The 19,365-nt window shown below is 39.4% G+C and overlaps 2 protein-coding genes across 6 annotated transcripts in view; one reads left to right on the top strand and one right to left on the bottom strand.

Annotated features, from left to right (window-relative positions):
- Positions 1-19,365, top strand: part of LOC136863967 (solute carrier family 12 member 9) — a 246,727-nt gene that overhangs the window by 127,589 nt on the left and 99,773 nt on the right. The gene's annotated exons all lie outside the window — the stretch shown is intronic.
- The window catches only part of LOC137498527 (uncharacterized), a 141,867-nt gene continuing 138,140 nt past the window's right edge, over positions 15,639-19,365 (bottom strand). For 3 of the 4 annotated variants that reach the window (XR_011017812.1, XM_068226120.1, XM_068226119.1), the window contains exons 2-3: positions 18,440-18,608; positions 15,639-17,801 (exon numbers count right to left, since the gene is read on the bottom strand). Coding sequence is in view for 2 of the 4 variants with exons in the window: in XM_068226120.1 (XP_068082221.1) it covers positions 17,668-17,801; positions 18,440-18,608 (303 nt within the window). In the remaining 2 variants the exon portion in view is untranslated. Of the gene's footprint in view, positions 17,802-18,084; positions 18,194-18,439; positions 18,609-19,365 lie in introns of those variants that run through there. The other variant, XR_011017811.1, reaches the window with a different exon arrangement.

Raw genomic sequence — 19,365 nt, 5'->3', positions numbered from 1 at the left:
ATTAGTGTACAAGACAACATTCAGAACAAAGAACAAAGCACTGAACAGAGATCAACCTTGAAAATCATCCAACATGCAGATACAGTGTCACTTACTTGGTGTTTACAGACTTATAAAGTGAATACCCCAACTTTTGTATTGAACAAACCAGTATGAATTTTTTTAAAGTACACATAACACATCACAACAAAACCAAAAAATAAATTAAAAAATAAGTCTGCATTTGCCAATCATTTACTATGCATACCACACAGATGTACAGACCAATACAAGCATGGAAATTCTTTATATCAGTCTTAAGGGATACACAGACTTATCACGAGAGAACAATAGGAAATCTATACCACTATATCTTGGAGAGGTGGTGGTATACAATTTCTAATCACTAGACTGTGTGCCAAAAGCCTGGGTTCAATTCCTATCCTCTCTGCAGTGTTCCTATGGAGTGAGTGTATATGACTCTGTTTATGGTGATTTGTCCATTGTATGGGGATAATTAGCATTGTGTAGACACTTCGGTGTTATTGGATAGGAGTAGGCTATGTGCTGACACCAAGTTTTACACTCTGCTTACACCACCACCACCACCACCACCATGACACATATGCAGGTCAAATGTCAACATTGACTACAAAGACCTGCACCATGCCTTTCTGGAGGCCAGATGACATTGTGATCACAAATATATCTCAAATGCATGCACTTTAAATCATACACATTATATAGAGTTAACGGATATTTTTAGTAGACTGTAATACTTAATACTCTAAAATGTACGATATCTAGAAATTATGCACTGAAAGCAAAAATACATGGGAAAAAAGCAATATTTAATGCATGTTGTTATCACATTGAGTATACGCAGAATAAAATCAGTCCTACTTTTACTGTAAAACATCGTTCATATTTAGGAAACATGCTGATTTGTTGCAAAATATCTAGCCTGTTTAAAACGTTATCATAACACTCAAGGCAGGTTAAGTGTTTGAAGTTATATTTAACTAAAAGTATACCCCTCTCAAATTCTATTGGTGGTCTGTTGCTGTCATCGGTCCATTGACGGAAATCAATTAAAAATCCCACTCTGTATTTGCGTTATGCACACAAATGACTAAAACATTTTCTACAATTTGTAACAGCTTAAAATGACAGGTTTCATACTTAATGGAAACTACATTAACCACCTGGAGAACTTGATTCTGCCTCTAAAAGCAATTGTCCATGCAGTCAAGCCACTTACAGATGTATTCTTTCATGACTTCAAAATACATACCGCTGAATATTCTAAATTGAAAAATGAGGACATTGGGAATTTTACTAAATTCTTCCCAGGCGCCGGACAGAAGGTTAAATTGTTGGGCATATCGAGCAATTTTCGGATGCCTATTAACCTTAACGTTTCGTGAACACATCTTACAAAACTGCATTTCTAACCATTTGTAACCCACAAATATCTTAGTGAAATTATTATTATTATTATTATTATTATTATTATTATTATTATTATTATTATTATTATTATTATTATTATTATTATTATTATTAATAATAATAATGCATGATGGCCATCACCATTGAACCATGTGATAATTCCTTTTTCTTGATGTTGATTTGTGGTTCTTAGTTCAGGTATTCTCATTTAATTCTGGTCTTTCTCTCCAGATCGGGGCCGATTACCTTCGATGTTAGGCCTCTTTAAACATCATCATCATCTCTCCAGCCTCTTCTTGTCATTCCCACTATTTCTCTGAAATACTTGCAACAGCACCACATTGCCATTGTGGAAATGACAGTGAAAGGGGTTGATCATTTCTGTGTACATTGGTCAGTGTTCCTTTAGAAGCACTCAGAGTGTGCAAAATGTCTGTTATTTTACACCATGGTGCCATTGGTTAGGTTTTGTGTATCATGAGTGAATTTTCATTGCAAGACGATGCTATCATTAATGTCACTGGAGGCCAGTGACAAAAATGCTTAATGAACGAACATAAATAGACATGCAAACTCGCCTAATGCCAAAAAAATGAGTTCCATGCAGCACTCCTCCTCAGTCCAGGACTTCTCTATCATTTTGGTGTTGAAGCCTTCTATGCGTGACATCATATTATTTCCAATGGACTCGGCTATTAACTTGCATTTAGGAGATAGTGGCTTCAAACCCCATTGTCGGCTGCCCTGAAGATTGTTTTCCTGTGGTTTCCCCTTTTTATTCCAGGCAAATGCAGGGGCTCTACCTTAAATCAAGGCCATGGTCGCTCCATTCCCACTCGTAGCCCTTTCCTATCCTATCATTGCCATATGACCTGTATGTGTCAGTGCGATGAAAAAAAAATAAAAAAAATCGATGGACAACATTGCAAGTGCAGTGAGGCATTTCTGGGGTAATAAGAATTTTGAGTAATTTTGTCACTTCCCATAACATATCCTGTAGATTGTGCGATAGTATATGCTGAATATACGGAACAGAGCCTTCATTTTTTCTGAAGTCCTGCCTCTCATACAAAATGTGTAGTCTTGTCTTCAGCATGTTCTTATCCAGTGCTGAATAATATTCAGCAGCTGCTTCAAGTTCCCTTTCTGGAAAGTTTTCAAATTGACATAGTCACAGAAATTGATAAAATTCGATAAATTTGCTGCGTCAAGATGATTTAATGAACTAAAGCGATGGTGAGCCCCTTGTATAATTCTGTCACACACTTCAGTTGCATCAATCTGTCTGCCTTCCATTTTCCTTCCCTTACAAACTAATGGAGATTCAGTTTCAGCATGGCTCTTACCTATGCTATCTCAGATCTGCCTTACAACACCTATGAAATTAAACACTGCATTCCTTGCTTTGATTGCGTCTATCAATCTTGATTGTAACTGTTTGTATAAAAGGATTACATGTGACATTATTTTGCCTAAGAAAAAGTAAATCAGTAAATAAATTCATCGTTATTCAAATAATGCCACTAACCAATCATCCCATAGAAAGTTTTGTCATGTAGCATTTTCTTCAATTCTAACAAACATTCTTTCAAATGTTCCTTGTTTTCAAATATTACATTCACTGTTCTAGATTTAAGGTTCCCCGAGTCACAGGACACGTTGGAATTCGACAGGCCACCACTGATTGCAGTTCAGATAAGCATTGTGGTGACCTTGAAAGATGTGCAGGGAAAACAAATAAATCAAGGAAAAATACCCTTACAGATTTGTTTTGTGAAGCATGTTTTTCCATAATTAAGTTCAGTTGATGAGCATAGCAATGTAAAAAGTGTACAGTAGGATACTGAAACTTTATTTTTGCTTGAACTCCCCATGTTGCGCCACACATCATGGAACATCCATCAAAATTCTGCGCAATTAGTTTGTGCGGTTTATCTTCAAACATAGGATTTAGTTAATTTAAAATGCATTCAGAAATTGCACCTACAGTTTGACCTTCTGGTTTAAAAAAATCCCCAAGCCCAATACCAACCGTGACTTTTGAGGGATATTAGCTGTTTCGTGTGCCATTACTGCAACAAAATCTGCTTCCTTATTTCCTACGTTATTGTTTCATGACAAACTTTAACTTACACTGCAATAGTTCATTTTTCAATAGTTTTGGAGGCCCCTTTAAACACTTCATTAGATTCCATTTGTTCCCTTACTGCATTATCTAAACTTGTCACAAAATCTACTATTCTTAAGATGATGCCAGGATTTTCTGAATTGCTGGTCTCGTTGTGACCTCTCGGTGCAAGCTGAAATGCCCCGCTGAACTTGATAAATCTATAATTTTGGAAAGAACATATCTATTTCTTTTCACTTGTTGATTGTTTCAATTTTTGTTCATGATATGTATGACTTAGCTGTGTTGCTACATTTACTCTGCCGATAGAACTGAGATTCAGCACGTTATGTATGTTTTTAATATTATCTTTGTATTGTTTTATGAATTTTATCAGATGGCTTAAATCAGTCACTCCTATTCTACTCTTGAATGAGAATTGCTATTACCAAATATTACCATGGAGTAGACAAGGGAAACAGGAAAATGTGTTCGTTATGTCACAACTGCGTATCCAGTTGTTTTCGTACACTGTCCTATGAATCTTTTACCACCTTTTGCTTTCTGATTGATAATCATATCAAGCGTTTGTCTCCAGAGAGTGGATTAGTCAATAAACTACTGACTGAATTCATTATTTTGTTGTTGTTTGAGTCATCAGTCCATATACTGGTTTGATGCAGCTCTCCATGCCACCCTATCCTGTGCTAACCTTTTCATTTCTACGTAACTATTGCATCCTACATCTGCTCTAATCTGCTTGTCATATTCATACCTTGGTCTACCCCTACCATTCTTACCACCTACACTTCCTTCAAAAGAATTCTTTATAAAGTCCGCAAAATGAACACTACTTAAACAAACTCGTAAGAAACTTCACACACAGGTAGTGAGCAAGAGTGCTCTACTGGTGAGAATGGCACACTGCAGGCCTGTTCTAAGTGATGGTGAGAGGAGAGTCGGTCTGCCTGAGGCTATTTTTAGCCTCTACAAGAAATGCTAATGCCGGCTGTAGTGCACGTTAAGGTAGTTGGCAACCTAATGTGATATGAAGATTTGCAGCATGCAGTTCCTGTTACTACATCTGGGCTAGGCTGCTTAAACGCAGGAAAAAAACTGTGCTAATGGAAAATGTTGTACAGGATATCATTAATTTGTATTTATATAATTTATAAGTATTTTAATAATTGAAATAGTGAGTGTGCTATAGCGCAGTAGCATGTTATGGAGATTAACAGGTTTATTTAAGATAAACCATTATAAAGGTTTGTGTATCATGACTCATGAGTAAATTCTAATTGGAAGATGATTGTGTTTATTTGAGGTGACCCATTACAGTATAAACCATGCTGAATATTGTTTACCTTTGAAGATTTCATGGGACCAGATCACAGAATTGCAAAATATATTTAGTAATTGATATGTTATTAACGTTTAACTAAAATGTATTATTGTGTCAAAGAACAGAAACTGAAAATACCTTTTTTTTTTTTTTGTAATTGGTATATAATAAACTTTCAACTAAAATATATTGTAAAAAAAAAACCTGTGCCTTGATTCGAGAACTGGAAAAGATCCAAAGGAAACCAGCACAGTTCATTCTGGGTGGTTTCCAGCAAACGAGTAATGTTACAAAAATATTGCAAACTTTGGGCTGGGAAGACTTGGGATTAGAGATGAGCAGGAAACAGTTTGAGGATCAGCTAGGCTTGTGCCACACGAAGAAGTATGGAACAGAACCTGGCTCGTTACATCACTACAACCAGAACGAAGGAAGGAAGCTCGTAAGGATTGCTTCCCTTACCAGGATGGGCTTTCCAAGATTGTTGTGTCCAGCGGGCTGGTTAAGCTTGCCCCAGTTGATGCATTCAGCTCGCTGATATGCGCCACTTATTTTGTAGGATTTAAATACCTACTCCTAGCAACTTTATAGTATTAAGATTGAACTTAGCCATTTGCCTGTACCTATTTCCCAGAAGATGCTTTGAGTCATGGTTTAGGATTAAAATTAATGAAATCATTATTTACACACAGAATATTATTGGCATTCCGTTAAAGATAACCAAATTGTCTTAAAAATGTATTGTAAAAATGTATTAAGTTCATAAACCTACTTACTTTCAATCATCATTCGATCATCAATGATCTGCACTTGGGGTTATTGCCCAAGTGCCAGATTCCCTATTAGTTGTTAACTTACGTTTTTCTTAAAAGTTTTCAAAGAACTTGCAAGTTTATTGAACATTTCTAATCCCTTATTCCTCGTTCTATAAATGAATATTTGCACAATTTGTCGTCTTGAAATCCAACTTTATCTTCGTACTAATGATCTTTCCTACTTTTAAAGGCTCCGTCAAGCTTATTTGTCTACTAATGTCATTCCACGTCTAATCTCCGCTGGCAGTTTGAAACATACCACATAATTTATAACTGTTAGGTTCTGCAGCCTGCTAAAACTAATTTTGATTAATAAATGTATAAACTATCTGAAAAAGAAAACTTATGGTAACAGTATTATACTCGAAAGAGAAAGTTCCTCTTCTGCCGGTTTTCCCACACCTGTGGGGTCATGGGTGTGAATTATGTCACACGTGGATTTGGCTCTTTTACGGCCGGATGCCCTTCCTGAGGCAACCATATTTGAGGGATGTAATCATTATTGCGTGTTTCTGTGGCAGTTGGTAGTGTAGTGTGATTTCTGAACATGAAGAGGTGAGTGTTCAGAAAAACACAAACAAATAATTAGTCCCCGAGCCAGAAGAATTAATCACATGCGTTTAAAATCTCCAACCCGGCCAGGAATCGAACCCCGGACCCTCTGAACTGAAGGTCGCAATGCTGACCATTCAGCCAAGGAGTCGGACTAGATTTGAAAAAGACATGATTTAACTAAAATAGAACTTGAAAGAAACAACTTAATTAAAGTATAGTACTGTTACCATATGTTTTCCTTTTCAGATAGTTTGTACATTTTTTAATCAAAATTAGTTTTGGCAGACTGAAGAACCTAATAGTTTAAGAGATGGCTTCAGATATTAAAAAAATATACAGTGTTATTCAGCAGCCCCTTCCAATATCATTTGCTGCAGCCCAGCTAACGTGCACATGGTTATAGGGGTGCTATTCCCCTGCAGTGTACTGTATGGTACTAATGTTCAGTGAGCACATTTTGCACATGATTCTGAACCCTAGCAAAATGTATATCATCCATTTGCAAAACATGACGCCTTGAAATAAAGTAGCAATGTCCTTTTACCATGTAACTATGTTAATGTGTCATGCCTCATGACAGGGTGTAACGAAGAGGGGAATCAATGCATAAAACTAGGTAACGGTGCAGTAATTAATGTCTTAAACACCAAACCAGATGACGAATGTACACTGCTCTCCTTGTACTACCAGCGAGTTTCCAGCAGTGCAGCGTAGTGGATGTGGTTAGGCGTTCGCCTAGCAATCAACAGAATGTTCCAGCGGTGGTTCGAATCACACATGGTTCAAATATTTTTGCATCAGTACTATGTTGGAATACGTAAACACAGGCCCACATTTGCCACATTCAAACAGTAGAATGGTGCTGTTATTCCTCGAATCATACATACATCAATCATCATTATAGACTGTTATGCCATTCAGTGTTCAGTCTGCAAGCCTCTGTGAATTTACTAAATGTTTCCACAATCCTCTATTTGCAACTAGTTCTATGGCTTCATTTTGTTCTAAACCTCTTATCTTTATCTCGTTAGAAACTGAGTCTAACAATAGTTGCCTTGGTCTCCCTCTACTTCTCTTACCACCCCTTGTGGGTGGATGAGGCAGACGAAGAATTCACCCACGGTATCCCCTGCCTGTCGTCAGAGGCGACTGAAAGGGGCGACCAAGGGATGACTGAATTAGAACCATGAAACTACTCTTGATTCGTACCATCATGCGGGGAACACCATGGGTTGCATGTACTTGCGAGTAGTATCACTAACTTGGTACGAAATAGGTTTGTGATTCGTTGCAGTAAAAAGCCTGGCCGGGTGGATTCCAGTACCCGTGCGTTGTACCCATGTGGGCAACACTGCGGGTCTGGGCGTAGCCTGTGAGTTGTACCACTATATGAGCGACACCGTGGGTCTGCGTTGCCTGTGATTGGTACCCACTATGTGAGGAACACCACGGGGCTCATGGGACCGGCACCCGTGACTAGTACACCTAGGTGAGGAAACTCATCGGTTTGCGTTGGCTGTAAGTGGCGCCATTGTGTGCGAAACACCATAGGTCTGCGTTACCTGTACGAAGTACAATACTTGTGAGTAGTACCATCTTTTGTGGAACACCGTGAGTCTTTGCTACTTCTGATTAATACCCCAACATGACACATACCGTGGTTCTATTTTACTCGCGACATGTACCATTCTGTGGGGCCTTAGACGTGGATTTTGCACCCCCTTTAGACACCAAGCATCATTGTGCTTTATAAGTGGTTCCTTGGTCAGTAATAATGTTATTTTCGATCTCTATTGAGTCCGATCCACTGGTTTTTGTTTGTTTGTTTTGTGTTTTATTGGGTTCCTGTCCATCCATTCATTCTTCATGACATATTTTATTTTTATTTTGGTCAGTGGATGCCTTTGAAATTTTTGTTCTTTCATTTCGTACCATTAGGGGCCGATGACCTTCGATGTTAGGCCCCTTAAAACAACAAGCATCATCATCATCATCATCATCATCATCATCATCACTTCTCTTACCCTCCATAACAGAGTCCATTATTCTCCTAGGTTACCTATCATCCTCCATTCGCCTCTTATGCTCCCACCACCAAAGCCAGTTTATGCGTACAGCTTCATCCATAGAGTTCATTCCTAACTTAGCCTTTATCTCCTCATGCCGAGTACCCTCCTGCAATTGTTCCCACCTTTTTGTACCAGCAATCATTCTCGCTACTTCATGTCTGTTACTTCTAATAACATAACCTGAATCCACCCAGCTTTGTTGGTCTGAATGCTAAGTTGGCCCTGAAAACAGACCGATGTAAAGATAGTTTTGTCCGGGAGCTGACTTGCTTCTTCCAGAATACTGTTGATCACGGCTGCGAGCTCACTGCATTAGCTTTACTGCACCTTGATTCAATCTCACTATATTACCGTCCTGGGAGAACACACATCCTAAATACTTGAAATTATCTACCTGTTCCAGCTTCGTATCACCAATCTGACATTCAGTTCTCTTGGATTTCTTACCTACTGACATCAATTTAGTCTTCGAAAGGCTAATTTTCATACCATACTCATTGCACCTATTTTCAAGTTCCAAGATATTAGACTGCAGGCTTTCGGCACAATCTGCCATTAAGACCAAGTCGTCAGGATAGGCCAAACTGCTTAGTACATTTCCACCTAACTGAATCCCTCCCTCTCTCTTTATACTTTTCAGCAGATGATCCATGTAAACTATGAACAACAAAGGTGAAAGATTACAGTCTTGTCTAACCCTTGTAAGTACCCTGAATCAAGAACTCATTCTACCATCAATTCTCACTGAAGCCCAATTGTCAACATAAATGCCTTTGATTGATTTTAATAATCTACCCTTAATCCCATAGTTCCCCAGTATGGTGTACATCTTTTCCCTCATTACCCTGTCATGTGCTTTCTCTAGATCTACGAAACATAAACACAACTGTCTATTCCTCTCGTAGTATTTTTCAATGACTTGGCTCATACTTAAAATCTGATCCTGACAGCCCCTCTATGGTCTGAAACCACACTGGCTTTTATCCAACTTCCTCTCAACCACTGATCGCACCCTCCCTTCCAAGATGCCAGTGAATACTTTGCCTGGTATACTAATCAATGAGATACCTTGATAGTTGTTGCAATCCTTCCTGTTCCCTTGCTTATATATAGGTGCAGTTACTGCTTTTGTCCAATCTGAAGGTACCTTACAAAAACTCCATGCTAATTTTACTACTCTATGAAGCCATTTCATCCCTGCCTTCCCAGTATACTTCACCATTTCAGGTCTAATTTCATCTATTCCTGCTGCTTTATGACAACAGAGTTTTTATTTATCATCTTTTCCACTTCCTCAAGCAAAATTTCACCAAGATAATTTTCCTCCTCCCCATGAGCTTGGTTGTTCGTGACACCACCAGGAAGATTTCCTTTTACATTGAGAAGATTTTCAAAATATTCCCTCTACCTGTCCAGTGATTCCCTGGGATCTATTATGAGTTTACCTGAATTACCCAAAACCCTGTTCATCTCCTTTTTCTCTTCCTTCCTAAGATTCTTTATTATTGTCTAGAAATGTTTCCCTGCTGCTTGACCTAGGCTTTCCAGGTTATTATCAAATTCTTCCCACGACTTAATTTTGGATTTAACAACTATTGTCTCGCTCTGTTTCTTTCATTTATGTACAATTACCTGTCGGCATCAGCCCCTGTTTGGAGCCATTTCTGATAAGCCTTTTTTTTTTTTCATTTACAAGCTGCTCTCACTTCATCATTCCACCAAGATGTTAGCTTTTACCCATCTTTACACACAGTTGTTCCTAGGTATTCCATTCAGATATTTTTGCATCGGTATGATGTTTGAATATGTAAACACAGGCCCACGTTTGCCACTTTCAAATAGTAGAATGACACTATTATTCATCGTGTGTCCTGCGCATACTCTGCTGGTTAGGGCCTGAATGTACTGTAATCTCTGCTGTCATTCGGGACGTTTTCCACAGGGTAATACGTTGACATGCTGCTCATCTATGGGGAAGCAAGACAGAATGCGTGCGAGGCACTACATCTGTACCAGGAATGGTCTCCCGACAGGCGACACCCGGCTGCTACAACATTCTGCCATATTGAATGAGCCTAAGGACAACAGATGCGATTTCCAACCAGCCACCAGTCCGCAATAGGCCCGTTACATCAGGTGAAACAGAAGAGGCCGTTCTGGAGGCAGCTTGTAATAATCCACACATCAGTACAAGGGCGATTACATGACAGGTGAACACCAGCCGGCCATCCATCTGGCAAATACTCTGTGAACATAAATTTCACCCATACCATCTTGAGCTACACCAAGAGCTCCATGGGCGGGATTTTGAAGCTCGAATGGAGTTCTGTAGGTGGCTATTAGGCAGGCAGGATAATGATGCAGCATTTGTATCACATATGTTGTTCTTGGACGAATTGCACTTCCACAATAATGGGAACGTCAATCGCCACAACATGCACTATTTGAGTCCGGACCAATCCTTACTGGGTGCGACAGGCAGCCCATCAAGTATGATAGGGAGTGAAGGTTTGGTGTGGTATCTTGGGGGATCACCTGATTGGACCTTATTTCTTTGAGGGCCATCGGATGGGCCCACGCTACCTGCACTTTCTGTGACACGAACTCCCACTGCTGCGGTAGGATGTGCCCTTGCACGATCGTTTGACACTGTGGTTGCTACAGGATGGAGCTCCACAACATTCGACTTTGCCCGTTCATAACCATCTGAACGAGGAACTGCCAGGGAAATGGATAGGACGAGGAGGCCCTATTTCTTGGCCTGCCAGATCACCGGATGTAACGTCATTTACACCCGCTGGAAAACCCTGATCAGCTCCGGCAACTCATCACGGATGCCTGTCGAACAATTACACCTGGAATGCTTCAGCGTGCATGACGATCTATTGGACACTGGGCCCAAATATGCATAAACCAAAGTGGTCATCACATTGAACATTTGCTGCAGTAAAACATTGTCAGGGCAGTTGTGTTCCTATTATTTCCGGTCTGTATATGTCCAGCCTGCTAACTAATCGGCCCTTCTTAGGGCCACAAACACATTCATTCACACACACTTTGCACAAAGGTAGGTATTGAACTTACATTGGGTGCTGTACGTATTAAACAAATATTTCAAAAATTTGTATTCTTCGCCCCGGACTCGAACCTCCCACCTAACATGCAAGCCCGCTCCACCATGCCTTTACCAACTACACTACGGTTCCATACGGCACACTCGGCAGCTTATAACAAATATTAGGTTTACTGCGGTCATAATATCAGTTTAGTGTTCGGCTGGCGTGTCCGGTTCATACGATCTAGAAGGAACACGCATGTCTTCCAGTGTTTAATACGAGTATTACGTTACGGCGTCCTATCATGGTGAGGCGGTAAATACCAAGATATCCGGTTGTGTTGTCTGAGCATACCGGCAGGGCAGATGTTTTCAGGTTGGAATTAATATTGTGGGTTGCATAAAATTACATTGGAAGGGCAGCTGAATCATGCTGTGTATATTTCACATAGTCCAGCATCTTGTCTCTTTACTCTCAAGTCTTCCCATCCCAAAGTTTGTAATATTTTTGTAACACTGTTCCCTTTTTGGAAATCACCAAGAAGAAATCATACTGCTTTCCTTCAAATAATTTCCATTTCTCGTATCAAGTACTACTGGTGTGGGTCCCATACACTGGAACCGTACTCTAATTGGGGTCTTACCAGAGACTTATACCCCCTCTCCGTTACATCCTTACTACAATTCCTAAATACTCTCATAACCATGTAAAGAGGAGGTTGGTAGCTGTTGTAGTGATGAATTGAATATTGTAGCACACATGGTGATTGTAATGCTAAACAGCAATGATTGACTCTGGTAGTGGTTCACTTTGCAATTGTAATGCTTCAGTGATGTTGGATGCACCACACAGGACATCATCAGAATAAAAATCCCTTTGTAAAACCGTTGATGCCGGTGAAAATGAAGTTGCTTCGTCCTCTGCCAATTGTTTAAGGCACTGTGTTGCCAAATATGGAGCTGAAGCAGCACCATATGTGACTGTCAGTAGTTCGTAAGTCTTGATAGCTGTTTCTGGTGATTCCCTCCAAAGAATTTACAACCATGTGTCATTTTCATGAACCTGAACTTGTCTGTACATTTTTGTGATATCTCCAGTAAATGCAATGTAGTGTGTCCTGAATCTCTACTCAATGGAATAAAGGTCTTGTTGTATAGTAGGCCCTTAGATGACACTCCAGTAGTGGTTCTGGCTTATGCATCAAAAACTACCCTGATTGATGTAGTTGTGTTGTGTTCAAATACTGCATAGTGTGGCAAGTAATAATGTTCAGAATCATCTTACATGTACCTCCTCATGTGACATAACCACTCATATTTGGACATGAAGTTCGCACGAGGTAACCTGACAATGAATCTTCCTTCAGGAGTGCATGTCCTTGTCCTTGAAGTGATGTAAACGCTGTTGTTCTTCCTGAGTTTCTTCTATTTCCCAAAATTTACAGAGTTGAGTGTCAAGTTGATCATCCTTTCTGATGAAGAGAGAAGTGAGTGTGTTGCATGCAGGATGGCTGTTGTATTATTGTGGGCATTTACTAGAGACTATCCAACCCAGATGAGAGCCCTGCAATACGTGGTAACTTGCACGTATTTTTCCGTCTGCCTTTAGGATGTTATAAAACAGCTCTGCGCCAATGATTAAATCTACCTTGCCTAGACTGTAGAATTTATAATCTGCTAGTATGATGTAACTAGGTAGATTCAATCATTCATAATGTAACTCCATGGAAGGCATTTCTCTTATGATGGCAGGAACCACTAAACAATTTTTGTGTGTGTTAAAATCATGCTGTGGACTGGAGGTGAATACCAAAACTGTATTTCAGAATTGATAATGAGTTGTTAATAGAAGTGGTGTCTCTTACATTTTAAATTGAATCTGTTGACTGTGTCTTTAGTGATAAGTTTGACTTCCTTTGTCCAAAAGGCCTTGAACCACATGAAATTTACCATTGTGATCCTTGATTTTGACAATAACTGTGGATAACAACACACATGGTTTGTTTCGAGTACATGGGTGTTCATTCTTGGTAGTCGTGAGAACACCGACCTCGATAGCTGCAGTCGCTTAAGTGCGGCCAGTATCCAGTATTCGGGAGATAGTAGGTTCGAACCCCACTGTCGGCAGCCCTGAAAGTGGTTTTCCGTGGTTTCCCATTTTCACACCAGGCAAATGCTGGGGCTGTACCTTAATTAAGGCCACGGCCGCTTCCTTCCCACTCCTAGCCCTTCCCTGTCCCATCGTCGCCATAAGGCCTATCTGTGTCGGTGTGACGTAAAGCAACTAATAAAAAAAGTCGTGAGAACGGTGGCAAATACCACCTTGTTGTTATAATTTGTTTGGTTTGTAGTACTAGACTTGCAATTTTCAAGAAGTAGTTATGTGTTTGGGCCTCGTTGCATTTGTGACAGTGACTGGATGTACACTATGTACACTCTGACGTTTTATGTGATGTTTTAAGACAATTTAAACACAGTTTATTGTCATGGGCATATCATATGTGATTTGACATTGTTAACTTGCGAAATGCTTCAAATGCAAAAAGTCCTGTGGGTAGGACTTTGTTTACAGTAAGTGATTGTTAATGCATGTAACATGTGTATAGGTTGGCAAATTTTTCTTGTATGAGCTCTCTTTACTACCGTGCACCTTGACTTGGTTGACAGAAGAGTGCATGCTTTCTAAGACTTGGCAGCGATGTTCAATATAAGATGTTAATTGGTAAAGAGAGGAATTTTTGCTAGAGTCTGCTTCTAGTTCCCAGCCCCTCCTGGTTTCATAATCAAGATGATCAACAATATGTTGTGACAATGTAACTTCTTTGAGAAGAGTGTCTAACTTCAGTGCTTGAACTCCTTGTAAGTTACTTGAAAATGTACTAATAAATTGTCTGAGATCATCAGCAGTTCCATTTTCCACTGTTGTGATGTTTAAGATTTCTCTAACATGCTTTGCTGGTTTATGACTCTTGTTTTGAAACCGGTCACATAAGAGTTTGTTTCTTCAGTAGTTGGAAGGTTCTAAATTAATGCTTTGGTAGGGCCATAAACTGCAGCTAGTAAGTAGTGATATTTTTGAATGGATGCTTGACTGAAATTTTCATGCACAAATAGTTTGAAATTAACTTCAAACAATATCCAGTCTTCATAGTTACCACTAAACATGGGTAGTTTAATCACAGGTAATTTGATGATATTTTTGTGCGAAGAGTGTGAAGTGCTACATGCGGTACTACTCGAATTTTCGTGTTGGTCTGGCGATAATACCTGCATTTTTGCCTTTAAACTGTACACAATGTCATCTACTTCATCTCTATCTACACTATGATCCCATTTGCTATCTTCCACCTCTATCTGGAATTGAACTAAATTGTATTTGCTTTCCAGATCAATGAGTGCCTCATATCTGACCCTAATTTCTGCTAGGTTTTGAGAAGTGTCTTACTTTTTGACAAAAGTTTTGATTTTTGTGATTCTACCTTTCAGATAACCCCGTTGCTTGATTAGCTTTGCAATTTTGTTGTCATCCGTTGCAAAGCACTTGCTTGCACAAATGTAAATAATGTAAGGAAAAGGTAATTACAAGGACTATGGTGCATTATATGATGATGTTTCACACACGTTTCACTTTTTTCCCATGTAATATCGGATCCGGAAATGGACAAAAATGTTAGGGCGATTGAGGAATTGAATACTGTAGCACGCATGTTGATTGTAATACTAAACAGCGATGATTGACTCTGGTAGCGGACTGTGTGGTAGGTTGATTATACACATGATTATAATACCAATATAAATGATCCGTTATTGGACATTATAAATTTTCCAGCTAACTCATTCCTGGTTGCCAGCGTTTCGCCCCCGTGTGCTAGGTTGGGCTCATCAGTTGGTACCTAGCACACCTACCAAGACGCATGCCTAGTTCATACTGTAAGGCCACTGTGTAGACTACTTGGAGCCACTGGCAGTGCCACTCTCTCCCTTGAGAGATTTATCCATGCTTTAATTCAGTAGTACTAAAGCTCAAAAAAGTGGAACTGTGCTGTTCAAAATTTTCAATATTTTAGCAGTTTCAGTGAAATTATTTTACCAGTTTTCCCCATATGTACTTATTATTCTATTGTATGGCTGTTGTACTAGAATGGAGGCATTAATTTCTCAATACATCAACAAGTTATCTTCCTGGAAGTCCTCACATTTTGGCTGAGCACTGGCAGCTTTATTTTACAATATGGATAATATAATTGTGATCCTAGGCAAACAAGGACCTAAAGTAAATTACAGTTTTAGACATACAACCATATCGAAGTGAGCTGTTCATTTTTGGTGAATTTTTCTTCATTAAATCATCCAAGATAAAGAGAGAAACCACTAAATTTGATCATTTTTTAATTTCAAAACTGTTTTTTTTAAATGTTACAAATTTGTTACACTAGGCACTTCCCTGTTGATAGTACCGTTTTTACACAGAAAGTTCTGAAGTGCATTTTATTCATTTTGGGACACTAAAAAGCAGTTCCTTTTCTTTTTCACACATGATAGATGGGTTTTGCACCACACTCAGAGTTTTGGGAGACATTTTACTCATTATGAAACACAATAAAGCAGTTCCTCTTCTTTTCTAGGCACAGATAAACTTTGCATTTATCACACATGATGGATGGTCTCCGCTTACATTGTGGTAACTTGCATCATCCTCTTTTTTCAGTAACAATTGGCCAGTGTCCAACTTGATCGTTTCTGATATTCTTCTGAGAAATAGGCATTGTTGCATATCCTGATTTTTTCTTATTTTCATATTCAGTGTCAATTTACCTACAAGGCCTTCCTCTTTTCTTTAACACTGAATTGCTCTTGTTTTCTTTGCACAGAGCTTCTGCAATAAAGGCCTTGAAACTGAATAAAGGCAATTGGTTTTTCTTTGGGACACCAAAGAATTCACAATCTCTTCTGTAGAAAAGCCATAAAGTGACGGTGACCATATCAATGAAATGAAAGAACAAGTGCATGTAATACTTTTTGGACCTTATGGCTATGAGATCATCGAGCAGATAACACCTCCCATGAATTTGTTATATATGAGAACTGTTCTGGCTCAGTGAGGAAAGCAACGGGAAACTACCTCACTCCTCACTTCCGTAGTATGCCTCTTCAGTGACACCTAGGCTATCTGTGACAGCTGTTGGTGGACCTGTAGAGGATCAAACCAGCCTTCAGGCTGAATACCCAACATACACATGAGAGCTATTGATGGGCAATCAACATAAACTTTCTCACGCAGTCTTCTGTCAAACCTCTTGACTTTACCACTGGGGTGTGCAGATGAAAAACTTGAAACGAGCAATACTGCCCTGCTCTCATACCATTTCACAGCATGCAAAGTCACGCCATCTAAAACAGTTTCCCTTTCCTCAAATGATCCTCGTCCTTTAGATTTTAGTTCAGCATCTGTAATCATGTTACATCCTGGCAGCCTGTTACTAAGAACAGTTCCCAAACAAAATATTTGGATCTTTGATAATTCTGTTATCAGAGGAACTGATATGAACCAGTTATCAAAATACAATAAGTGATTCATGTTTCAAGGAATAACATCGGATAGTCACAACACTTTGTTGGAGCTAGCACCAAGATCAGGCATACCTGGGTGAGGCTCAATCTTACGGTGAACACTTCAAAATTGTACACAACTCCTTTCTCATCACATAGTACAAATATTTTATATCCCCATTTGTTTGGTTTGGATGGCATATACTGTTTCAAGCTAGACATGCCCTTCATTAGCCACCATCTGTTCGTCGAGACATGCTCTTCATTGGCAACATCTGTTCGTCGACACAATATACGATCAACAGCAATGCTATTGAACTTGGACAGCAACATGCTTACTAGAGGTCTCAATTTGTAAAGCTTATCTCTGTTTGGTTCATTGTGTGAAGGCATTCGAGAATTGTCATTGAAATGTTGTTTTTTTTTAATGTCCTCCCACCTATCCCTGCTAATCACGCCACTAACATGCTGGATGCGGAAAGATGACCAGTATAGCCTTGTTCTAGGAGCAAGTATAAGAGATATATACATCACGGTGCCAAGAAATTGTTGTAGTTCTGTTAAAGTTAGCTACAATGGTTTTTCTGGGTCTGACTGTATCTAATACAAATTCGACTGCTCAACAATGTGTTCAAGTGTGCTATTGTCAAAGAAATATCTGAAGTAATCTACTGGTTCTCTTATTGAATTTGATGGAGGAAGTGTACCCAACCATTCAGGCAATGCTCGAGCAGATTCCCGTGTTACCTTCTTCCACCTAGACCTATCTCTTGCTTGAGCTGAAGGTCTTCCTCCCACGCTGGTGGAAGGAGTTTGTGTTGTATGAAGCATTCGCCCTTGAAGATGTTGGACCTTCTTGGCAACTCAGAACCCTGATCTTAAAAGAAAGAAAAAGGAAGTAAGAAGTAAAATCCCTTACTGAGAAACTGAGTCTAATAGTATCGACAACTGAAATGAATGATGAGACCCACAATAATACCCAGTCCCCGAGTCAAGGGAATCGACAATTCAAGATAAAAAAAATTCCCCTGACTCACCTGGCATTCTAACCAGTTACCTTTGTTTGTGACGGTTAGCATGCTAACCACTCTGCTAGTGAGGTGGACATACAGTAATATTGACAAGAGATATTCTATATTTGGGTATAAATAATGACTCACCAGTATCACTGTGAGTGCTATCATCATCGCTATCATTTTCACACTGAGCATAATCAGAATCTGAATCATCTGATTCACTGAGGCAGCTGTCGTCACTGTCTCCTTGGTCCCTTACTGTGAAACTGAGTGTAATAGTATCGACAACTGAAATGAATGATGAGACCCACAATAATACCCAGTCCCCGAGTCAAGGGAATCGACAATTCAAGATAAAAAAATTCCCCTGACTCACCTGGCATTCTAACCAGTTACCTTTGTTTGTGACGGTTAGCATGCTAACCACTCTGCTAGTGAGGTGGACATACTGTAATATTGACAAGAGATATTCTATATTTGGGTATAAATAATGACTCACCAGTATCACTGTGAGTGCTATCATCATCGCTATCATCTTCACACTGAGCATAATCAGAATCTGAATCATCTGATTCACTGAGGCAGCTGTCGTCACTGTCTCCTTGGTCTCCACCAGCCGGTCTAGTTATTGCATTTGTTTTTCCGTAGAAGAGAGATGGGTTCATTATCTGTAAACAGATATTATGGAACTGTAAAATTACATGAAATTACAACAAACTCAATGCCAAATACAGAGAATATGTTTTTATCATAGATGTTTCAGAAACCTAACCTCACTATAGCCTAATTTTCAATCTGATGGTGAAAATTATAGACAATTGGTTTCTTTAACTTTTCTTGTCAATAAGAAACAAAAACACAAACAATAGCATGCTAATATGATATAATTTTGGTTCCGAAATATCTCGATGCAATTCCTAATTTTATATAAATTTCAAGACGATAAGTGCCTGATGTGGGGGCTGCCTGGCCGAGGCGGTAAAGGCGTGCTCGGTTCGCCCGGAAGGACGTGGGTTCGAATCCCCGTCAGGAAGTCGTAAAATTTAAGAAACGGGATTTCCACTTCCGGAGGTGCACATGGCCCTGAGGTTCACTCACCCTACACCAAAAATGAGTACCAGGTTAATTCCTGGGGGCAAAGGCGGCCAGGCGTTTAGCTAACCACTGGACCCCATCAAGTGCCGAGGTTACGGATAATGGAAGCCTTTACCTTTCACCCCTCCAAGGGCCTTCATGGCCTGTACGGAGAAGACTTTGCTTTGCTTTGCTTTGCTTTGCTTTGCTTTGCTTTAAGTGCCTGATGTTATGAATTTGTTACATTTAGAAAATCAGAAAATAAGCCGAAAATATTTGTTTTCAAATATATTGCTATTATCATAAATTAAGTATACACTTAGTTTATGAATAACATTTTATAAAGGCAAA

The sequence above is a fragment of the Anabrus simplex genome, chromosome 2, assembly GCF_040414725.1.
Source record: "Anabrus simplex isolate iqAnaSimp1 chromosome 2, ASM4041472v1, whole genome shotgun sequence".
Taxonomy (NCBI): Eukaryota; Metazoa; Arthropoda; class Insecta; order Orthoptera; family Tettigoniidae; genus Anabrus; species Anabrus simplex.
Note: the sequence above shows the minus strand (reverse complement) of the source record. Positions and strands in the feature narration are given on the sequence as shown.